Source organism: Musa acuminata, chromosome BXJ2-6 (genome assembly GCF_036884655.1).
Source record: "Musa acuminata AAA Group cultivar baxijiao chromosome BXJ2-6, Cavendish_Baxijiao_AAA, whole genome shotgun sequence".
Lineage (NCBI taxonomy): Eukaryota > Viridiplantae > Streptophyta > Magnoliopsida > Zingiberales > Musaceae > Musa > Musa acuminata.
The window spans coordinates 23,954,754-23,980,528 of record NC_088343.1 but is presented as its reverse complement, the minus strand read 5'-3'; the positions used below and the strand labels follow the sequence as shown (position 1 = coordinate 23,980,528).

At 36.9% G+C, this 25,775-nt stretch overlaps 1 protein-coding gene across 2 annotated transcripts; it reads left to right on the top strand.

Moving 5' to 3' along the window:
- The first annotated feature begins 14,563 nt into the window (after positions 1 to 14,563).
- LOC135615217 (uncharacterized) lies at positions 14,564 to 25,193 on the top strand. Of its 2 annotated transcripts, none has more exons than XM_065113424.1 (8): positions 14,564 to 15,190; positions 15,349 to 15,475; positions 17,932 to 18,109; positions 19,787 to 19,823; positions 19,962 to 20,199; positions 20,778 to 20,901; positions 20,985 to 21,079; positions 24,676 to 25,193. In XM_065113424.1, the coding sequence occupies exons 1-6, from the start codon at positions 14,951 to 14,953 to the stop codon at positions 20,873 to 20,875; spliced, it is 918 nt and encodes a 305-aa protein (XP_064969496.1). In that variant the 5' UTR covers positions 14,564 to 14,950; the 3' UTR covers positions 20,876 to 20,901; positions 20,985 to 21,079; positions 24,676 to 25,193. The 2 variants fall into 2 exon arrangements, with proteins under 2 accessions (XP_064969496.1, XP_064969497.1); XM_065113425.1 differs by having other exon boundaries at positions 14,658 to 15,190; positions 17,980 to 18,109.
- Positions 25,194 to 25,775: the final 582 nt, after the last annotated feature.

Below are 25,775 nucleotides of genomic sequence, written 5' to 3'. Positions count from 1 at the left end.
ATATATATATATATATATATATATATATATATATATATATATATATATATATATATATATATATATATATATATATATATATGTGTGTGTGGTAAAGGACTGACTCACATGCATTGGGCCAATCCATCCATTTTATTATGCCACATAGATAGCGATATTCTTACGAGTGACACTCAATTCAAACTTGAACACAGGGCATGCATTAAAAGCGACACTCTAACCATACAAGGTTGCCAATTTGCCCTCCTCTTCTTCTTCTTCTTTCTTAGAGTTGGGTTTTGTCCACTAGTGTCACCTTTGGTTGCTTGTTGAGACTCAGATGAGAGAGATTGTCGAGTTTGCAAAGGTCAAAAACCAGGAATTTTTTCTCAAACATCATTTTCTTGAGATAGATTTTCAGATTGGTCATTTTGTTGATGTAATTAATCTCAAGATACTATTTTCTTAAATTATAGAATACCTTTCCAACCTGAGTAGATGAGATAATTGACTTATTCTTATCTCCACAGCTTAACACTAATAAGGAGATTGATTGAAGAAGTTGTTAAGAATTAAACGAAGAAAATAGAAAGATAAAAATTGTAGAAGAAACTATAAAATATATGAGATGTAATTGCATAGTTCATTTAGATAGTAAACTCTTGATAGCTATTTATGCACATTCAACAGGGAGGATTTTTCTCAATTGCTTAGAGATTTCCTCGACTACCTTGAGGAAATCTTATCTGCTTATCATGTCCCCGCAAGATTATGGTAATGTGTTTCATACGGGAATGGAACACTGGATTGGCACATAAGTAGGTAGCTCAAATATTATCACAATATACTGTAGGAATAACCGTAGAGTTGACGTTGAGTTCCTTAAGCAGATTTGTGACCCAATTGAGTTCAGCAGCGATGGTGGCGATGGCATGGTATTTAGCTTCAGTTATAGATCGTGCAACCGTCTTTTATTTTTTAGAACTCCAACTGATTGGAGTAGCTCCAAGGAAGATAATGTACCCTGACGTAGATGTTCTATCATCAAAGTTCCCTGCCCAATCAGCATCAGCAAAGGCATGGAGATGGAGTGAAGTATTTTTGCGAAGAAAAATATCATGATTAAGAGTCCCTTTAAGATACCGTAAAATTCGTTTGACCGTAGACCAATGCGTAATAGATGGTCGATGCATGAATTACGATAATTTATTGACGGCAAATGAGATATCTGGACGGGTGAGAGCTAAGTACTATAAGGAGCCAATGACTTGTCGATATTGAGTCGAATCTATAGTAGGACTTCCATCACATAATTTAAGTGATTCACTGGTAGAGAGAGTAGTTGTAACTTCTTTTGCATCCTGCATGTTTGTCTTTGATAATAAATCTTGAATATACTTTCTTTGTGATAGGAAGAGACATGAAGATGTAAATGTTACTTCCACTCTCAGAAAGTAGCTCAAAGTTCTTAGATCTTTGAGGGAGAATCGATCGACCAAGTGCTTTAGAAATGCTTGAGTCTTCAAAGGATCATTTCCTATAACAATAATATCATCCACATATACTAAAAGATATATTATGCTTCCATTGTGTTGGCAAATGAATAACGAGGTATCAAACTTAGAATAGATGAAGCTAATTGAAGTAAAAAACGAGCCAAGCTCGGTATACCAAGCCCTTGGAGCTTGACGAAGTCTATAAATAGCTTTTTGAAGTTTGCAGACATGCCTCGGATACTAAGGATGAACAAAACCAGGAGATTGCTGCATAAAGACATCTTCAGTAAGTGACCCCTGTAAAAAGGCATTGTTAACATCCAATTATTATATATGCCAGCCCTTTGAGATGACCAAACTCAGGATAAGATGGATTGTTATGGGTTTAACAACGGGACTAAATGTCTCTATGAAGTCGACACCAGGTCGTTGATGAAACCCTTTGGCGATTAGACATGCTTTATATCTGGTAACGGATCCGTCTGGGTTCCACTTAATTTGAAAGATCCATTTACACCCGATGATATTTTGTGTGTGATGAAAGGGTACTAAGGTCCATGTAGAGTTATGGAGGAGAGCATCATATTAGTCACATATGGCTTTACGCTAGTGAGAAGATTTTTGAGTTTGAGTGATTGTAGTGGGTTCACTGGCCTTAGTAGAGGAACTTGTTATAACATGTAAGTCAAGGACTTGACGTGGTTTGAAAATATCACTTTTGGAGCGTGTTGTTATTGGATGTCTAGGGGGGATGGAAGTGGTAGATTATGTTGGTGGTATAGCCGAGGGCGAGTCACTATCATGGACCGGGCCAACCATCGGCACGACAATGTCACTAGGTCTAAGAGAAGGTAAAGCCAGTGGCAATGTTGTCGAGGGTATTACTTCATTAATAGGGGAAACTTGTGAGGAAGGGAGTGGAGAAATAGAGGGAGTGAGAAGCTGTTGAACTAGAGTAATAGTAGTATGTGGATCTTGAGGGTAAGGACTGGACGGTGTCATTGGAGGTTCGTGTAATGAGATCGGAGGGATATTCTAGTAATGTATGTTTATCGGAGTAGCTTGCATAGTATGATTGTTTTGAAAAGGAAAGATAGACTCCTCAAAAATAACATGACGTGATATAAAGACTTTTTTAGTTTGGGGTTCATAGCAATGAAAAACATTATATTCAAGAGAGTATCCTATAAAAGTGCAAGGCTTAGATCGTGGTGTTAGCTTATGTGAGGCACAGGGACGGAGCCATGGATAACATAAACAGCCAAAAACTTTGAGTTTATGAAGATTTGGAAACTTGTGGAATAATTTTTCAAATGGTAACTGGTATTGTAAAACTGGAGTGAGTATACGATTAATGAGATAAACTGTAGTTTGAAAATCTACTGACCAAAAAGATGGTGGCATGGATGCTTGATGTAGAAGGGAGAGACCAGTTTCAACAATATGCCGATGTTTGCGTTCGACAAAGCAAACCAATTGGGGAGTATGTGGGGGTGACTTGAGGTGTTGTATACCACAAGCGGAGAGATAGGATGTGAGAGCTTGATATTCGCCTCCGCCATGAGAGTAAACTGTTTTAATGGAAGATTGAAAAAAATTCTTGATCAACTTCCGAAAGTTGGTAAATACTATGGAAACATTAAACTTATGGTAGAGAGGATATAACCATGTGTACTTAGTAAAATAGTCTAAAAAATGACATAAAAACGAAACTTGTCGAAAGAAGGAATTGGGACAGGGCCCCACACGTCAGTATAAATGATTTCAAATAGTTTAGAGCAAGAAATGAAGGTTGTGTTAAAAGATAGTTTATGACTTTTATTGCAAAGATAAGCATCGCAATGATTGACAATGCTATTGATTTTCAAGGTAGGAAGAGAATAACGAGAAAGTAATTTTTGCTGGATAAAAAGGAAGGGATGACCAAGACAACAATGCCATATATCAACCGGAGCTGCGACTGAAGAGTGAGCAGTAGGTAGGGTAATTTGCGAAGTAGATGGCCACTCATAAATGTTGTCTTTGTTCTGGCCCTGGACTAAAGATGCCCCCGTGCTCAAATCCCTGATAAGAAAAAAATTAGGAAAGAATTCAATGGAGGTATTATTTTGTTTACAGAATTGAAAAACAGAAATGAGGTTTTTTTTAATGTGAGGTGCACATAGAGCATCATCATCGAGTATAAAAGTTGTGGTAAGTGAACTAAGCGTTGAGGAACCAGAATGAGTAATAGGAATTCTTTTACCGTCACCAATGATGATATCTTCATTTCCGTCATAGTTATTGAGAATGGACAAGTTTTGAAGATTAGAGATGATGTGATGAGAGGCGCCCGAGTCCACAATCCATTTAGGTTGGGTAGGAGTTGGAGTAGCCATGAAATTCGTCTGAAGCCACTATGATGGAGCAGGGAGTCTGAGACGAGACCGACAGACTTTCGCGGAGTGTCCGACTTTATCACATAGTTGGCAAACAACTCGTTGGTGGCTTGTGAAGTCAGGATGCGACGATAATTTTGATATGTTGTAGATAATCAGCAATAGTACTTCCCTCTTGTTTCGTTTTCATCATATTGGAGAAAAAGTATGCGAGTACACGAGCGATTTGCCAAAGTTGTTTGTAACTTGCACCATGCTTCTGCAGCAGTCATACATGAGGATATCAGCGGGGCAATGGATCCAACAACGGAAGCTTGAATAGCTTGGAGGATGAGGCAATCTTGACGTAACCATAGTTTGTGGGCTAGATTTGGCATTGGACTGAGTTCACCTGGGATGTTGATTATTTTAGGTGGACACTGGAGAGAGCTATCAATATAACCTAGGAGATCATAGCCAAATAGAAGATTAGAAAGTTGTACCCGCCAAGATGTATAGTTGCTGCCTTTGGATAATTTGAAGGGAATAAGTGCTACAACATTGATGGTGATAAGACTTTGAGAAGTGCTCAGAGTCCCTGCAGAAATAGGGATATGAATATCGGAAGAGAAAAATGAAGACATCCCAGATATCTTGTGGCGGTTTTAAGTGATCTTTACAGAAGATGTAAAGATATAGGAGGGAGGGAGGAGGAGAAAAGCAGATTGATGCGCTGCAAAGGAGGCTGCAGCGATGAATTGCAAAGGAGGCTGCAGCAATGAACTGCAAAGGAGGTGTTAGGATCGGAGCGGCACTAAGAGGGGGGGGTGAATTAGTGCAGCGGATTAAAACTTCGGTTTTAGAAAAATCTTTCGTACGATAAGAACGGAACTTGAAATGTTTAACTTGAAAGCGTATTCTTAAAGTTGCGCAGCAAGGGTAATAAGAAACTAAAGCAGTAAGAAGGTATGCAGTAATGTAAATGATAATAATAAAATGTAAACCAGAGATTACGCCGATTTTAGAGTGGTTCGGTCAAATGACCTACATCCACTTGCGAGGCCCCTCTTCGATGAGGCTCCCACCTTCCACTAGCAAGTCTCTTGAAATGGAAGGGTAAATACCCCTCTTACAACCTTTTACAAGCAGCTTAACCTCTTACAAATTTTCAATAAGAAAGAAGGAGGAGAACTCTCTAGCAAATTGAAAACAAGACTTGCTAAGACTTTTCTCTCAATCAAAATGCTTCTCAAAAGTTGTAACCTCAGCTGAGATTTGAGGGGTATTTATAGGCCTCAAGAGGATTCAAATTTGGGCTCCAAAATTTGAATTCTCTTTAGGTTCCCGAATGCTGGTGGTGCCACCGCCTAGCCAAGCGGTGCCACCGCCCAGCGCTCGGGTGCTGGACGGTGCAACCGCCCAGCCAAGGAGGTGTCACCGCCCAGCTCTCGGGTGCTGGGCGGTGCCACCGCCCAGCTAGGCGGTGCCACCGCCTGGCTCTCCGATTTCACTGGTTTGGCTTAATTTAAGCCCAAACCATATCTGACTTTGGGCCCAGTTGGCCCCTAACCAGGATATAGGATTATCTCTTAATCCTAATCCTAATTACAAGTGAACTACATAACAAAAATACATCCTAAGCAAGCTTTCAACCGCGAACGTCGAGTCTTGTTTCGGTGAGCTTTCCGACGAACTTCTTCCGACGGACTCCCATCAAGCTCCCGATCTTGTGATGACTTTAACGAGTAGCAGAGCCTTCTCGGTGATCTCCGTGAACCTCCGACGATCTCTTCGGCGAACTTTCGAAAATTCCGATAGGTTCCCGATTTCTTCTCGATTGGTTCCGGCAACATCTCCGACGATTCTTCGGACTCTTAAACGTCCATCGATCTTGACTCCGGTATTCTTGCTTTGTGTTTTCTGGTTATCGTAGTTAATCCTGCACACTTAGCTCAATAATATGGATTAAATCAATTAACCCATCAATTGATTTTATCATCAAAATCCGAGATTCAATAATCTCCCCTTTTTTGATGATGACGATCAATTGATGACGGAGTTAAACATAACTCCCCCTATCTATATGCCATATTATGAGAAGATGAAAACACTTGAATTTCATCCATTGAATTCAAGCATAAACCGATAAGTTCTAACCGTAGAACTTATCGTTATTCTCATTAAGCAATAGTAAATACGAAACTTCGATGAAAATCATAAGTCAAATGATATGGGACAATTTTTACTACGATAGGAGATAAAGATTTTCAACATGAATTTCATGATATCGATGTAAGGCATGCTTTCAATATGATCAATCAATCTTGTGATATTCTCAAGGATTTTGCAAGGCATATAAGACATTAATATCACACAAGCTTTTGCAATTCATATAAGTCATGCTATTAAAATGATACAAGTCATCACTTTTCTCCCCCTTTGTCATCAACAAAAAGAGAATGAGACTTGAAGCACATAATTTATCATACAAAGATTTTATCATTGATCATACATCACTCATCTATATTATCATTGATCATACAAAGATTTTATCATTCAAAATTAAGTATGCTAAAATATTTACGCAGAGTTCATCTTAAAGGAAAATTCAGCATTCATCCATATTATCAAATTTCTTCTTTTTATAAATAACAAAAATTATAGATGTACAAAGAAGAGATTTGGGATAAGAAAAAAAATTTTAAGTAGTAACTCCAATAAGTCAAGATCATAATTCGAATACAAATCCATTCAAATTCAATTCGTCAACTTGAAACTCATAATCAAGCCATAAAAATCAATTTCGAGATTCAAAATATCATAAAATCATTAATCTTGATCAGATGGAAGCGGTGTTTGACTCAAGATAGGATAAGATAATTTAACAAGTCACCGAGGAACGGAGAGAGAATGAAAAACTTTACGGAAAATCCATTCAAACAAGTTTATTCTTAGGGACAATTTAACATACCTAATTCCCTTCTAATGAATTCAAATTGGTCTTCATTCAAAGCTTTTGTAAATATATCTGCTAATTGATGCTTTGTGTCAATGAATTCTAGAACAACATCATTGTTAAGGACATGATCGCGTATGAAATGATGCCTAACGTCGATGTGCTTAGTTCTAGAGTGCTGAATTGGATTTTTAGTAAGACATATGGCACTAGTATTATCACATTTTATGGGAATGTTTTTAAAGTGAATTCCATAGTCTTCTAATGTATTTTTCATCCAAATGACTTGTGCACAACATGCACTTGCAGCAATGTATTCGGCTTCCGCCATAGATAGTGCAATTGAATTTTGTTTCTTGGAAGTCCAAGAAATAAGTGCATGTCCTAAAAATTGGCATGTTCCGGATGTACTTTTTCTATCTATCCTGCATCCGCCAAAATCGGCATCTGCATAAGCTATTAGATCGAATTTTTCAGATTTTGGATACCACAATCCTAAATTTAGAGTTCCTTTAAGATACCTAAATATTCTTTTAACACTCTTTAGATGAGATAATTTAGGATTAGATTGAAACCTAGCGCAAAGTCCTACACTAAACATAATATCTGGTCTAGTCGCGGTGAGGTAGAGTAGACTACCTATCATTCCCCTATATGTTTTTTGATCGAAATTTTCACTATTTTCATCCATATCTAACTTAGTCGCAGTACTCATAGGGGTGTTTATTGCTTTTGAATTATCCATGTTAAATCGTTTTAACAATTCTAATGTATATTTGGATTGGTTAAGAAATATACCATCACTAAGTTGTTTGATTTGTAATCCTAAAAAGAAAGTTAATTCACCCATTAAACTCATTTCAAATTCATGACTCATACATTTGGCAAATGATTCACATAGTGATTCATCCGAAGAGCCAAAAATAATATCATCAACATAAATTTACACAATAAGAAAATTATTTTCAAAATGTTTAATAAACAATGTAGTATCAACCTTGCCTTTGGTAAAATTATTTAAAATAAGAAAGGAACTAAGCCTTTCATACCAAGCTCTAGGAGCTTGTTTCAAGCCATAGAGAGCTTTAGTCAATTTGAATACATGATTAGGAAGAAGAGAATTTTCAAATCCGGGAGGTTGTTCGACATATACTTCTTCGGAAATAAAACCATTCAAGAAAACACTTTTGACATCCATTTGAAATAGTTTAAAATTATTACTACTAGCATAGGCAAGGAGCATTCTTATGGCTTCTAATCGAGCCACGGGAGCGAAGGTTTCTTCGTAATCGATACCTTCTTCTTGGTTGAAACCTTTGGCCACTAATCTAGCCTTGTTTCTAACCACGATACCATTTTCGTCTTGCTTGTTTCTAAAGACCCACTTAGTACCTATGACTAAGTGGTCACTTGGTCTAGGAACAAGCTTCCATACCTCATTCCTCTCAAATTGGTTCAATTCTTCTTGCATTGCAATGACCCAAAAATCATCTTTTAAGGCTTCGTCAATGCATTTAGGTTCAATTTGAGAAAGGAAAGCGGCATTAGCACAAAAATTCTTGAAAGAAGAACGAGTTTGAACCCCTTTTGTTGTATCTCCTATAATTAGCTCCTTTGGATGAGCATCTATATACTTCCATTCTTTGGGTAAAGAAATTTCAGAAGAAGATGCATTCAAATGGCTATTTTGAAGAGGGGGTTCGTTTAAATTCAAATTATCAAAACCAAGAACATCATCAAAATCATTTTTCTTTAAATCAGAAATTTCATTAAAAACTACATGAATATACTCTTCTATTACTAAGGTCCTTTTGTTAAAGACACGAAAGGCCTTAGAAACGGAGGAGTAACCAAGAAAAATGCCTTCATCGGATTTAGCATCAAATTTACCTAAGGCATCCTTTTTATTTAAAATGAAGCATTTACAACCAAAAACTTTAAAATAAGAAATATTTGGTTTTTTGTTATTCCATAATTCATAGGGAGTTTTTGATAGAGATGGTTTTATTAGGACCCTATTCATGATGTAACAAGCCGTATTTACGGCTTCGGCCCAAAAATATTTGGGTAAACTATGTTCATTTAACATAGTTCTTGCCATTTCTTGTAGGTTTCTATTTTTCCTTTCAACTACTCCATTTTGTTGAGGATTTCTTGGAGTTGAGAAGTTATGATTGTACCCATTAACTTCGCAAAAATTTTGAAAGTCATGATTTTGGAATTCACCACCGTGATCACTCCAAATTGATGAAATCATGAAGCTTTTTTCGTTTTGAGTGAGTTTACAAAATTTAGAGAAACACTTGAAGCAATCACTTTTGTGAGCTAAGAAATAGGTCCAAGTGTATCTAGAGTAGTCATCCACAATCACAAAAGCATATTTGCTTCCACCTAGACTTGTTGTATCAATTGGTCCAAATAAGTCCAAATGGATCAATTGTAATGGTCTAGTGGTGCTAATTTGATTTTTTGGTTTGAAGCTTGTTTTTATTTGTTTGCCTAGTTGACATGCATCGCATACCTTATCCTTAATAAACTTCATATTCAGAATCCCTCGTACTAATTCTTGAGATAAGATTTTAGATATTGTTTTCATGCTTGCATGACCTAATCTCCTATGCCAAAGCCAAGCATCATCATTTACGGCGGAGAAACACATTTCATTACTTAGTTCATCAAGATTGATGGTATAGACATTATTTTGTTTTAAAGCAATCATAGTCATGTTATGATTTGGTTTTTCAATAATGCACATATTTGATTCAAATCTAACGATATAACCTTTATCGCATAGTTGACTAATACTCAAGAGATTATGTTTCAATCCATCAACTAGTAAAACATCATCAATGGAAAAACTAAATTTGTTACCAATAGTTCCCTTGCCAATAATTTTGCCTTTGTTGTTGTCTCCGAAGGTGACGTACCCTTCTTCTTTGCTAGTGAGCATAGAGAAATGAGATGGATCTCCAGTCATATGTCTTGAGCATCCACTATCGAGATACCATCTCTTGCTCCTAGCTTGTGGGTTTGTCTACAAAAGAGGATGATTTTTAGGTACCCATTTGATTTTGGGTGCCTCAAAAATTGATCCACTAACCTTGTTATTTAATTTTGAATCCTTTATAGTTCCTTTATGAACCCATATTAATTTTTGTAAACTAATTTTCCTAAATGGACATTTGTAGGCAATATGTTCGGATTTGCAACAGAAGTTGCATTTCATATAAGAGGAAACATGTAATGTAGATCCTTTTATGAAAGTGGTAGGATTTTGATGTAATCCTTTTACAAATCCAATTCCATTTCTATTTGCGATGTGACCCTTGTGTGCAAGTATCATATCTAATCCTTTGCTACCATCCTTAAACTTGTTTAAGGTTTCCTTAAGAAGCAAATTTTTATTTTTTATTGCTTCTAAATGCTCACACTTAGAGCATGGAGGAGTTTGAAGACTATCAAACTTATCTTGTAGCAAAGCATGCTCTTTCTTTAAGATACTTAACTTCTTGCTAACAGTTCTACATTCATCAAATAATTCATGTAAAGCGATAGAGAGTTCTTCAAAAGATAAATCTTCATTAAATAAATCACATACCTCTTCTCCTAAAGCCATTAACGCGTAATGAGCAACTTGCTCGGTGTTGGACTCCTCTTCTTCGGACGCGCTTGAATCATCCCATGTTGCCTTGAGCGCCTTCTTCTTTGATGTCCTCTTTTTGGCTTGAGGACAATCGTTCTTGTAGTGTCCCGATTTTTTGCATTCATAGCAAATCACTTGGTCCTTCTTTTGTTCAAATTTATTTTTTATATTATTTTTAAATTTATTCTTTTTTAAATATTTTTTAAATTTTTGAGTCAAAAGTGCAATGTCATTGTCACTGTCCTCATCACTTGATGTTCCTTTCAAGTGGTCTTCTTGTGATTTGAGTGCCATATCCTTCCTGTTCTTTGGAAGGGGGTTCTCGAGCTCGTCATGAGCTTGACATGTCATTTCGTAGGTCATTAGAGACCCAATGAGTTCTTCAAGAGGGAATGCTTTAAGGTCTTTGGCCTCTTGAATGACCGTAACTTTTGGATCCCAACTTTTAGGGAGGGATCTTAAGATTTTAGTTACTAGTTCAAAATTAGTAAAATCTTTACCAAGAGCTTTGAGTCCATTGATGACATCCGTAAACCGGGTGTACATGTCTCCGATGGACTCACTTAGTTTCATTCGGAAAAGTTCGTAAGAGTGCACAAGGATGTTGATTTTGGACTCTTTCACTCAGCTAGTGCCTTCATGAGTGACCTCAAGAGTTCTCCAAATATCAAAAGCCGAATCACACATTGAAACACGATTAAATTCGTTTTTGTCTAATGCACAAAACAAGGCATTCATAGCCTTTGCATTTAAAGCAAAAACCTTCTTCTCCGATTCATTCCATTCGCTCATCGGAAGAGAAGATTTTTGAAATCCATTCTCGACAATAGACCAAAGCTCAAAGTCCATAAAAATGAGGAAGATCCTCATGCGAGTCTTCCAATATGTGTAATCCGACCCATTAAACAAAGGTGGTCGTGCAATAGAATGACCCTCTTGCATGCCGGAGTAAGCCATCTCTCTTGGGTATTAAACCAAATATGAGAGATAACCTTGCTCTAATACCACTTGTTAGGATCGAAGCGGCACTAAGAGGGGGGGGTGAATTAGTGCAGCGGATTAAAACTTCGGTTTTAGAAAAATCTTTCGTACGATAAGAACGGAACTTGAAAAGTTTAACTTGAAAGCGTATTCTTAAAGTTGCGCAGCAAGGGTAATAAGAAACTAAAGCAGTAAGAAGGTATGCAGTAATGTAAATGACAATAATAAAATGCAAACCAGAGATTACGCCGATTTTAGAGTGGTTCGGTCAAATGACCTACATCCACTTGCGAGGCCCCTCTTCGATGAGGCTCCCACCTTCTACTAGCAAGTCTCTTGAAATGGAAGGGTAAACACCCCTCTTACAACCTTTTACAAGCAGCTCAACCTCTTACAAATTTTCAATAAGAAAGAAGGAGGAGAACTCTCTAGCAAATTGAAAACAAGACTTGCTAAGACTTTCTAAGACTTTTCTCTCAATCAAAATGCTTCTCAAAAGTTGTAACCTCAGCTGAGATTTGAGGGGTATTTATAGGCCTCAAGAGGATTCAAATTTGGGCTCCAAAATTTGAATTCTCTTTAGGTTCCCGAATGCTGGTGGTGCCACCGCCTAGCCAAGCGGTGCCACCGCCCAGCGCTCGGGTGCTGGACGGTGCAACAGCCCAGCCAAGGAGGTGTCACCGCCCAGCTCTCGGGTGCTGGGCGGTGCCACCGCCCAGCCAGGCGGTGCCACCGCTTGGCTCTCCGATTTCACTGGTTTGGCTTAATTTAAGCCCAAACCATATCTGACTTTGGGCCCAGTTGGCCCCTAACCAGGATATAGGATTGTCTCTTAATCCTAATCCTAATTACAAGTGAACTACATAACAAAAACACATCCTAAGCAAGCTTTCAACCGCGAACGTCGAGTCTTGTTTCGGCGAGCTTTCCGACGAACTTCTTCCGACAGACTCCCGTCAAGCTCCCGATCTTGTGATGACTTTAACGAGTAGCCAAGCCTTCTCGGTGATCTCCGTGAACCTCCGACGATCTCTTCGGTGAACTTCCGAAAATTCCGATAGGTTCCCGATTTCTTCTCGGTTGGTTCCGGCAGCATCTCCGACGATTCTTCGGACTCTTAAACGTCCATCGATCTTGACTCCGGTATTCTTGCTTTGTGTTTTCTGGTTATCGTAGTTAATCCTGCACACTTAGCTCAATAATATGGATTAGATCAATTAACCCATCAATTGATTTTATCATCAAAATCCGAGATTCAACAGGAGGCAGTAGCGATGAACTACAAAGGAGGCTGCAGCGATGCACTGCAAACGAGGCTGTAGCGATGCACTACAAAGGAGGCTATAGCGATGCACTACAGAGGAGGCTATAGCGATGCACTGCAGAGGAGGCTGCAACGATGCAACGATGCACTGCAGAGAAGGCTGCAACGATGAGGCTGTAGCGATGCAAGCTACTGAAGCTTGCTATGGCAGTAAAGATTGCTATGGCAGAGAAATTGCTATGGTAGAGGGAAGCGGTTGCAGATGGAAGCTATAAAAACTGCAATCGTTCCTGTTGCCGCAGGAAGGCAATGATGGCTATGGCAGGAGGTGACTGTTTTGTTACTTTGGATTAATGTTGCTGAGGTGCACCGAGGTAGAGGAAATGGTAGGCGACTGCCAGCTCAGGTAGGATAACACTGCGAAATAGGGTAAGCAGTGTCAGCGTCGAGCACCTCGACGAGGTTGAGTGGCAAGGATGGCAGCAGTAGCACTTCTCGCTCGAGTGAGATGTGGGAACGAGGAGGAGAGGTCGCTGGCCGGGGAGTAGTTGCGAGGACGACGGCCACCACGATAGTGTAGGCGAGGTTCTTGTGAGGGCAAGAGGTGGCCGAGCAGTCTCTGACTCTGGAACAGGAAGTAGTGGCGCCGGAGGAGAGGTAAGCAGCAACACTGCCCTTTCCAATTGAACAGAAAAGATGAGCAGTAGAAGGCTTCGACAGAGCTGCCTACATTCGCAAGGAAGAACGCTTTGATACCATGTTAAGAATTAAACGAAGAAGATAGAAATATAGAAATTGTAGAAGAAACCATGAAATGTATGAGACGTAATTACCTAGTTCATTTAGATACTAAGCTCTTGATAGCTATTTATACACAGCAGAGAGAATTTTTATCAACTGCTTACAGATTTCCTCAACGGAAATCTTATCCGCTTATCAGAAGTCATAGTTAATGTTAAACAAGTATATTATTTATAAATTTTTAAACTCACTGATAATGTTAGATCACATTAAAATCCTCTTATGATATAATCTCTGGCATCTATCAAATACATGATTAAATTTGAACATCACTATCTCTCCCATTTAATATTTAACATCCTCGAGGTCCAATCAGTTATGATATGTCTTTTAACCATACAAATGCTCAATGTTAGATCACATTATTTGTCACCACCTAATCAAATGCGATAGGTGAGGTTTTGTAGTTAACCTCTTTGCATTCAGTGTGGAGCTAAACATCAAGTGTAACACTCAGGTAATGGCATCATATTAGCTGAAATGAGTGTTAGGAAATAATTAATCTAAAAAAAAATCATTTTCTTGAAGAGGAGAAGAATGTTTCACAACCGTCGAAGAGAAGAGATCATTCTCCGGCTAATGAGCATCCACGCTAAAATCAAGCTCCATGAGTTCCCAGTTCATAAGCAGCTGACCGACTTTTGATTCTACTATTATCTACAGCGGGACCTCATTCTGACGTATATTGAATTAAAAGGCGTACAACACATTACAATCAATCACTGCATAATGTAATTTTGAGACGAGGATTATTAACAAAAGATTTGGCTTCGGTTTCAACATCTTTTACGATTAATTATTAAGGTTCCACAGTTCAAGGGATAATTCATAGAGTACTCTGTGAATTAAGTAGCTGAATACAGGGAGGAGGCACAACCAACTTTTTTAATTAATATACAATTTAAGGTTGAGAATGGGTGAAGCAATTGATGAAACGAAGGAAGCTTATAATAATAGTGGATGGCTGGCTTCATCACCAAGAAAGTGGAATTGCTAAACAGGGTTGGAGATAAGAGAGTAGTTAGCAGAATGGAGTGATCCCAAATCACACCACAAGGATACAAAAGTTAGGGTTTTAAGGATCCAATGTCCGTATATAATTTCTGCTGACCTATCCCAATTTCTTTTTCTAATAATAATAATAATAATAATATTATTATTATTATTATTATTAGGAGCAGTAGTAATGATTTGGCACAAGTGTTCTTCGTGGAAGGCCAGCAGTTGCTGCCAGAGTCGGACTCCCATCCCACACCTCCTCTCTGTTTCTTCCATCTTTCCTCGGGATTCCTTCAAATCTTCAGCGAAGATCGCTTTTTTTGATCTGGTCTCTGCTTGGAACCCATAAAGCTAGGGTTTTTACGAGCGCCACCTAGGGTTTGCACGGTTGATCACCCCACCCCTCTGCCCGATTCTTCCTTCCAATTCTCCTCTTCTTGGCTGCGATTTCGGTTCCTTCTGGGGGTTTGCTCGATGGCTTTTCACCATCCGGGGCCTGGGTCGGCCTCCGGATCGGCCTCGAGCTCCAGCTCCGGGTTCCACTTCCTAAATTCCCCTTTCGGGGACACGACGTTGACGAAGGTCTTCGTCGGGGGCCTCGCGTGGGAGACCAAGAGCGAGACGCTGCGCCGCCACTTCGAGCAGTTCGGAGAGATCCTCGAGGCCGTGGTGATCACGGACAAGAACACCGGGCGGTCCAAAGGTTATGGATTCGTGAGTATTTCATGGTTCTTTAATCGTGTGAAGTGAAGATTGCTCCTTTAAAGAATCGAGATCGAGGAAGGATTTTGATCTTTTAGTTGTTACTTACGTGTTTGTTGGGGTGACTGCTGAATCGTTGGTTATGGTGTTGACTTGGTCGTTGGCATTAGGTTACTTTTCGACAATCGGAATCTGCAAAGAGGGCATGTGCTGACCCGAGCCCTGTTATCGATGGCCGGCGGGCGAACTGCAACTTGGCTTCACTTGGGCGGCCTCGCCCTGCTCTACAGTTTGGTGGTATTGCCCTATAGTTTCTGATTATGGTAGAATCATCAAAAATTGCATCTGAATATTTGGTGGTGCCTCAAATCTGTCGAATTGCTCCTTGTCGTCCATCCAATTCTTTGTTTGTCATCCGTACTGCTGCACTCTAGAACCTTTTCTTTTTCGATTGTCACAATCAGGCTTATCTATCATCTTCAGGAGAGGTCTTCGACCTATCCAATGTGTCAGCCTTATACTTTATTTAATGCTCCTGAAGTTGCAAAGTTCATTGTTGGTTTCCAAGAGTAAGTCGTAGGATCTCTTGGCCACTGTTATTATAAAAGAATTCACTTCAAACTGAAATGTTTTTATAGTGAGATCAGTGCAATAATGAATAGTACATTTGAAACATACAACACAAGTTGCATATGAAAGAATGACAAACCTAAGAACAAATCTGAAGTTCGTCATTGCATGTAATCTTTATGGTACACTGATATTGGAGATTCGGAGTTATCCTTAGCTTATTAATTATGGGCTATGAATTTGAAGATAATTTTTCTTAATATGTTCTACTTTTACAAAGAACCTAGTTTCGTTGTTTCATGGGTTCCTATTGGCATTGTAAAACTAATCCAATGCAAACAAAAACAGTTGAAAGTTACTGTGTTAGTCTTAAAGGCATATCATGGCTGGAATATGTGCCATATATATATATATATATATATATATATATATATATATATATATATATATATATATATATATATATATTCTTTTGAGCATCAGCATGTATGGAAAAGGCATTAGAAAGAGAATAAGGAAAAATAAAAGAGGATGAAGTAGAAGAGAGAAACAAAGAGGGAAGGAGAAGACAACTACTGTTGGGTTGCTGCTGTTGTTATGATGTCACTGTTAGTGAGTCACTTCTCTTGCTATATCATCTCTTCTGTTGTATCACAAGCTCATAAAGATCAACCATAGATCCATGACTGCTTGTAGGAAGTTGTAGTTCTTTATTATCTTTTATCATGAGTTAGTAGCTTGATTAATTTGGACGAGTTAATTTCTTAAAAATTGCTAGAAAAAAAAACAACATATAGAATTGTAAAATCCGGAGATAAAAGTACTAGAAGGTAGTAGACACATCACACATGAAGAAAACATCTATATTATGATTGTAATAGAAAAATGTTTGTCGGCTAATATTTATAATATTTATATTATCTCAGGAGTAAGTATTCATAATATACATATATTTTAATTGATGTTTCTGTGTGGTACTTTGTCCTAACATTTTAAGATTTTTGTATCCCTGTTGTGTTGTAACTTGTAACCATAACCCATATCTTTATCCAGTTTCTAAGAGGGCTTCAGACATGATGTGGTCAAGCATGTTATTTTGCAAGTGCCTTAAACTATATCTACCACCTGGTTTTGCAGCTTGTAAAATCATCAACAAACTTTATTGTATCTTTACTTTGTGCCTTAGTCTTAATGGAGTTGCGAAAGGCCTGGACTTTACATAAGCATCAGGTTCTTTTTAATTGTTCGTGTATTGGTTACTCGGACTCGATAGAGACATAAAAATGCAAATAAATTTTTAGGTCGAGTTTATGTTTTGGAAAATGCTAAACCATATCACAGAGATAGGAAAACAATTAAATCAACATCAAATGGTTTAGTGCAACACTGGGTAGAAAGTTATATATATTTGATGATGGACAAACAAGAATGTTGAAGTTGTGGGAACTCCTAATTAGTTTAGATATCCTTTCTTTCCTTCTGAATTAGGAGGAAGATAGGTCTTCTGTAATGGTGCATTTTGTAATCTATAGGACTATTATATTTTTCTCTTTGCTTTCAGATTTGCCAATTTGGCATCTTTCTTCTTTGCAGAAGTTAGATTAAGTGGATGATTTCAAAATTTCAGTACTTATTACTAATGATGTAATACGAGCAAACCAGGGATTATCATGTTGATCAGCATATGTCGGCACAAGTACTCATGTCACTGACCACCAAGCTTTGGAGCAAACCACGGGGTGGTTTCTTTTAGCTTTGCTTTCGCCGCCTGCATTTCTCTGAGCATGCTTGAAATACTAGTTGTCCATATGGGAATCATTTAAATGCTTTTGACTACTTCATTATGGTTGTTTCACTTTTTCATCTACGGCCTTTCCCAATCTATATAGACCTGCTTCTTTTGGTCTATAACAATTGATTTGCCCCCTCACAAGGAAGTCCTTATGTTTCCTTCCACATAAAATACTTACCAAATAGATACCTGTCTGTGAAACATTCAGAACATTTTTTTGACTTATAGAATGAATTAATTTATTTTTCTAGTCCACCAAATCCTCCCTACAAAAAAAAAGATAATATAAAAGACAAAAATATTGAACTTTAAGAATCTGAAGGAAAATGCATTATATCCATTCTTGATGTTTTTCCTTTTCTATTGTTGCCATGCTGCTACGACATGCTAGCCACTTGTAACATGGACGTCGGTTTGTTTGTCGGGCTTTCTTTTTTAGTGCGCCCAAGGTCAGCAGGCCCCAACATTGGAGGTGTGTTGGTTCCACGAGGGCCATATGTCGGAAGTCCTGCTCATCAATCATCAGTTCCTTTTGGCTACCAACAAGGGTTTCCTTATCCACCATATAGGTTGGTTGATCTTCTGAATCTTTTCAGAACAGTAGTTGGTTGTTGTTAAAAGAAAGTAATTAATATTTCCTTTGATATCTGTCCTGATATCTTATTATGAAGTTGATTAGTTTAAAGAACTAATTACTAGGATGAATAAGTGAAAGAATCACAACTAAAAATTGTGGAGAAGAAAAATTTACTGTTAATATTCTCTCTGTTTTTACTTCTGAACCAGCAGTGCTATGATCTTGAACGTGCAAGCTTTTAGAAGAGATTTCGAATGGGAACTCTCTTGTGGTCCCATCTTTCTAACTTAAAAGCATGCCCTACTAGGAACAAAGAATAGCAAGGTATGTTTTAGGTGATATATAGTTGTAAGATAAGGTAGATTGAATTGTAAAGTATTTGGCTAAACCAACTTAATTGTTACCTGACCTTATAATACCATAACTATGTACATGTTCACTTCTATTTGATAGGCATGGAAGCAGGCACTGATATTAATCAAGTGTGCCACCTATATTTTTTCCGTTAAACATGGAGAAATCTGAACTTTCTGATATAAAGGATTTTTGTTTTACAATTATCTTGAGTCAGATAATAGCTATGTTGTGTAAAATTAATGAGCTTTACTTGCTTTTAGTTATTCTTTGACATATAATATATGATTCTAATAATTAAATAAATGTAAGAGATGGACCTTTTTTTAATTTGTAATCCATGTTCGGAAATATGTGTCTTGATTAAAATTCAATAAGCGGATACGCCCTTCATTTTGTGGCTTGTAACTGAGGAACAGCCTTTCTGAATCCGGGGTTAAAGATGCATTTAGTTGACCCTTTTCAGATTTGTTAGTGGCAAGAGCTTATGTAGGCTGTGATTTTTAACTAAAATAACATCAATATATATATATATATATATATATGTATATATATATGTATATATGTATATATATATATATATGTATATATATATGTATATATGTATATATATGTATATATGTATATATATGTATATATGTATATATATGTATATATGTATATATATGTATATATGTATATATATGTATATATGTATATATATGTATATATGTATATATATGTATATATGTATATATATGTATATATACATATATATGTATATATACATATATATGTATATATACATATATATGTATATATACATATATATGTATATATACATATATATATATATATATACATATATATTCAAGGAAATTCAAACATTAAATTCTCTCTATCTGTATTAGTGAAAACAGTACAATACTCATGCACTGATATATATTTTGGCAATTCCATTGAAGGCAACTGATGAAGTTAAAGAATAATTATCTTTCAGTTGTTAGTATTATGGTTTGATATTAGCCAATTGCAAATAAGGATGATGGGATATTAGTTTATTATCCACTTGCAGAGAGTTTAGGGGGAAATTAAGATGGGGAAACATAAGCTCCACGTTGACATGGCTATGGTGACACTGCTTGCACACCCTAGGAATAGGGAGAAGGTAGTAAGACTCTGTAGTCTCTGGTTGTCATGATGTTAGGAATTTGTGCTTATCACATCTATGCTTAAGGTCCTTCAAATATTTATTGTGGTTTATGATTATTGTGAATGTGTTAGTGGAGTATCAATCAAGTGCCTTTATTGATTACTATAAAAATTCCTTTTGCAGTTACAATCCATATGGGCCGGAGTACATCTTTCCACAGGTTCAGTACCCAGAATTATGTCAATCCTTTTTTCTGAATCTGGAAGTTGATTTTAGACTGTTGCTATTAGCAGTGGCAGTTGTGATTATATTTCTTTCTTTTGCAGAATGTATACAATCCTCTTTCTTTCTTTTGTAGAATATATACAACCCTTACATGGGGCACCATTACTTTCAAGTTTATGGGTTTCCAGGAGCTGTAAATACAGCTGTTTACCCATTTGGTCAATTTGGTCAACCTATGTCTGGTGGGCCTGGTTATATGGCAGTTCAGGGCTACACAATGCCAGCTAATCAGATTGTGCAATTGAGTGGACCAAATGTCAATGGAATGGCAAGTGCTCCTCGACCTGTGATTCAGGCACCCTATCCAGCTGGTACATTTTCTCCTAGAAATTTCATTTTCTTTGTTATTTCGTATGTTCAGGTCTTAAGTTACATGTTATATTATATCTAGGTATCTGTATCTCTTTGAGGTGAGCATAGATTGTGGTTGGGACATACAGGACTCTACTGTTGATGAGGTTCAAGAGAAAGGATTGAGTGAATGTTACCTAGTGTTACAAATTCGTGGTTGGCACAAGAATAAATTAATGGTTGACCTTACTAAGCTCAACTTGTAGTATATTGGTGCTTTTTTAATTTTGTTTCCTTGATGCAAGATATGACTTAGCGGAGAACATCAGATACTAGTATTCTATTTGCTGTAGTTGGTTTGAATTTGAACTTGTTAAAAATATTCTGTATTTCTTTCTTTAGTTTGGTTATTTTAATTGTGATCCTTGGTCTTTACATTTGACTGTGGTTCTCAACAAATATATCATTTCAAGCTCAAAGGAGTCAGAAAATAACCGTAATGTTCTTGTTTTTTGAACCTTTGGACAAGTGGTTTGCTGCAATTTACTATGTTATTGGCATAGCCTGTAGAAAATAATTTTAGTATTCAACATTACAGGATTAGCAACCCCTGTTCCTGCCCAGCCACACTTCATAGTACCTGCTCATTCACCACAGTTTGTGCAGGGCAGCAGCTCAGATCAAACAACAGTTTGAGGTGATCATCATTATGTCATCTTGAGGTACATTAAATGTCCTACTTTACTCTGTGTTTTGTTGATAGTTCTTTTGTAGTGATTGAGATGGGTATTGCCATTTCAAACAGGTACCCTTAGATTGCAGCAGGACTAAGAAAAGCAGTACTGCTACATTAGTGGCACGCATTCTTGCCTTGCAAGCTATCATCTTTGCATTCTAGAGGTTAGTTCTTCTTGATATTCCACTTATATGTAAATGATTTGAGGAATTTCATATTACGAGGTTCTACCCATGGAGAATTTGATGATAAGGGTATGCCCATATTGCTTATGTTGATTGAGTAGTTCTGTTCCTAATTCACTGTCATGTAACCTCAAGAATTTTGTTATATACCACCTCTATGCCAATCAGCCTTATTCTATCATAATGTGCTATTCTAGGGAACATGCTAATGTGATGCTGTAATGGAACTAGCACACCAGCACACATTGACTTGCATGCATGTGACTGGTTTTAGCTGGTTTTCTCTCTCTAACTTAATCTGAACGCATTGTGGTGTAATTCTAACATTCAATGCTGGTTTAGGCCACAAGGTTATTTTTTATACATGTTTCTCTAACTTAATTCGTGGTGGATTGTAGCTACAAAATAGTTGAAATGTAATTTTTTTTAAATTTGGCATAATTAACCTTATCTAAGCATAAATCATTTGAAATATACAGAAAACGAGTGACTTAACCATGAATTCATGAAAGGTTCAAAATCTTGGTTCCGTGCTAATATTGGTAGGCGACCTAACCTCTACAATGACAGTTCTTCACTCAGTACTGGTCAGAATGCTTGGACTAGAGTGAGAGGGGGAAGAGGAGGAGAGACAGCAATGACTATTGAAGGAGGTGGATGCCAAGGTGGAGTGGTGGTTGTGGCTGAACAAAGGGAAAGAGAGAGAAGAGGGAAAGTTTCAACAGCATTGCTGAAAACTACTTTTTAATTTTTTTACCTATTATTTTAATAATTTAGCATCTCAAGTACCTGATGTTGATGGATGTCAACAGCTGTCGATAGCAGATTACACCTGTCTAGACAAAATAAAATACACTGTTTCAAATTGTATTGGTGGTATCTCTCAGTTCACGTATTGGTCATCTAGTGGACTGGTAAATACCAAACCCTATTGGTCAATAGTATGCCCAGTATTTGGAACCTTGAAATCATGCATAGTTTAGAAGAGAGAGATGGATTAAGAGATAAAATACATTTATTTGATGATATGGAAATGTCAAAACTTCATCAAGATTAATGGTAGGCTCGGATGGCTTGACATCTGCCGACACCATTTTAGTGTTACCTACATTTGAGACTTTTTTACTGCTTGTCAAGTCAAATTCTTGGTAATGTTTAAATTTGACTCACATCTTAGTAGTAACCTTTTAAGTGTCGTGTTCTCCATATGTTGCACTAGTTCATGATGCACATGGACAATCTACGCTAGCCCATAATGGGCCTATTTATGAAAATATAACTTTTTTTAGTTCTATAATTTTTTTCGTCTTCTTTATATTAATGTCATTTTCTATTGCTATTCTATTATAAACTTGAGTACGAAGATACTTCTTAGAAACTAAAGGTTTTAGATTAAGTATGATTAAAACTAAATATATGAAATAAAATTTTAGTAATATTAGGAATATGCAAGAGAATATAGTTAAGTTGGATGAGTAAGAAGTTCCTTTAAGTATACGTTTTATATATCTTGGATCAATTATTTAACGAGATGGAGGGATTGATAAAGATATTATTTATAGAGTAAAAACAAGATGATTAAAATGGTGAGGGATATTAATAGTCTTATATAATTATCGGATACCTTGGAGATTAAAAAAAATATTATAAGACAGTTGTGAGATCAACAATGCTTTATTGTTTCGAGTGTTGGAAGTTAAGAAATAACATATACAAAAAGCTTTTGTTGTCGAGATAAAAATGCAAAAATGAATGTGCGGAGTTGCTAGGAAACATAGAATAAAAAATATTTTTATTTGTAAACAACTAGGTATCATTTTGATAGAGGATAAGATGAGAGAGAATCGTTTAAGATGGTATGAGCATGTGCTTATGAGACCTACGAATATGGTCGTTAGAAAAGATAAAATGATTTTAATAGAAACTAAAAAGAGGATGATCCAAAAATTTTTAATAGAAACTATAAATAAAGATTTAAATCTTCTAAACTTAATTAAACATATGGCTTTTTATAGATCTCAATGATAACAAAAGATCCATGTAGTTGACCTAAATTGTAACACCTCGATTAGTCTCACATCGGAAGTGGGCAAGACTAAAGATTGACTTATAGTATATTATTATTAACTTCAGCTTAAGTATTTTGATCAGTGGTTTGGGCCAACCAAAGTTGATAAATCAGCTAACTCATTAGGCCTGGGTCGTGATAATTGGTATTAGAGCCGACCTTATTTAGACATGGTGAGGGGGCTCGAGTAGGAAAGGGATACCCATATATAGATTTATAGGACTTGTCACGACGTGAAGCCACCACCAAGCTATGCCTCAAATGGACCATGCTATAACACCTTGATTAGTCCCACATCGGAAGTGGGCAAGACTAAATATTGGCTTATAATGGTTTGATGAGTGTACTACTATCAACTTCAACTTAAGTATTTTGGCTAATTGTTTGGGCCAAACGAAGTTGGTAAGACAACTAGCTTATTAGGCCCGGGATGTGACAATACGTTAAAGATTATTAACAACCACTAGAAAAGTAATGCAGAAGGAAGAATGAAGAAGTTAGCCAAAGGACATTTGAGATCTTACAGAAGGTTGGACTTGTGGCATACAGATTGGCATTGTCTTCGACTTTTGTTGGCAATTAAGAGATAATACCACTTTTGTAGAGTAGCCAATCTAGATCTTGAAAAGAAAAGAGCATGTTCTGAGGAATAAAGTTATATATTTGGTAAAGATCTGTTGGTAGCACCATTCAAACCAAATTAAGAATATCATTAGTTCTTCGATGACATCTATGCTTTAAAGTGTAAGGACTTTGTGTCGATCTTACCATGCTTCAATCATTCAATTGCTTACTGTTACATGTATTTCAAACCATTCTTACTAATATTTCTGGATTTTTAATCCTATGAACTCAATTTATGATTTAACTAATATTTTGTTCATCTTTGAGTTGGCATTTATACTGTGCAGCATTTTTTCTGCTTGAGTTACCTTTCAAAATATTTAGATGCATTCAAAAGGATGATTAATTATTTCATCTGGAGATTCCCTGCAGATGTTGCATAATTGATTATTTGTGATGAGTCAAAGGCCTATCAATGAGGAGGTTATTGTAAATTTTGCAGAATGTTCAGAATTATTTTCAAGTTGTTGATCATGTCATTGTAGCAAAAACAAGTCCTATTTCATAATCTCTTCAGGCTTGCTTACATGTCATTGTTGGAGTTCACGCATCTAAAATTCACATCTTAAGATACCGAGAGAACCTGTCTGATCTATTTCATAGTTTACACAAAGGAGCATGTGGATTCTCTGTTCTATCTTTTGCTTTAGTTTTAACATTAGCACTTGTTCCAGTGTTCTCACATTTAGATCATATTTGCTCCAAAAAGGAATGGATATATATATATATATGTATATATATGTATATATATCTATATATATATATATGTATAAATATGTATATATATGTATATATATATATGTATATATATGTATATGTTTATGTATATGTCATCGTCTTTGATGGTAGGAAGGCTGGAATAACAAATGATCTTGTTCTGCAGGTCATCCTTGTCATGGTCAGTCGCAGAAGAAGTCATCAAGTTGCTCCGACGGAGGGAGCTGGAAGCACAAGAGCGTGGACTGCTCTTTGTTGCACTGTTTGTAAATTATCTTGCCCTGCTGGAAGTTGTGATGGCAAGTAGAGCAAGAACAGGTGGATGCCTGGACCAAGCATCCAACATTAGGTGATGGATCTCGGGGTTGGAGTCAGAGTTGGAGTCTGATGATCCAAGAGGGAAGCCTTGGTGTGTCGAGGGATCCAAGTGATTCAAAGACGAATCTAGGTGGTAGAAATCGCTGTTCCCATGTCATGTGAGAGATTCATCTTCTTTGGTGTAATGAATAGTGCACTTGTAGATTCATAACACCAGTTCCTTATGGAGTCTTTCATTAGGTAGATCTAATGCCATTAAACGAGATGGCCACGTCAACTAACAGTCTCGGAGGTGGCATGGAGACCATCCCTTTATTTTCGTGTTAACATTCATGATTGTATCAGAGTGGATTCTGTAGTGCTTCACTGAGTTCTTGTGCGGTTGGAAGGCTTTAACAGGATCTTTCTGCAACCTGGGACTCGAAACACAACTGGTATCAGATTTCCACGAACCGAATCAGGAAGGTGAGTTCGTGGCTTACTGCAAATACGTAGTGTTGTGATGGGTTTTTGTGGGGTTGGGTGTTCATTTTGGTGAAGTTTTTAATCACTAACTCATGCCTGTATATATATATATATGTATATATATATATATATATGTATGTATGTATATATGTATATATGTATATATATATATATATATATATATATATATATATATATATATATATATATATATATATAGGGAATATAAGCCAACGGAGGTCGGTCACTTGACACCCGTGGAATCATTTTTGCGCTAATCATCCACAGTGAGTATGTTGTGTAGAATTCATGATTAGCCACCCTAACTTCGCACTACAAACGAGTTTTATTCGTCCACTATCAACAGGCCGTTTTTTTTTTTGGCTCATCAATAGCTAATATATATATGGTGAACAGAAGCTTTGTTGATCTCAAGATAGACTGCCAACCAACTGCTATTCCATTATCCTTCGTAGGTCGTTG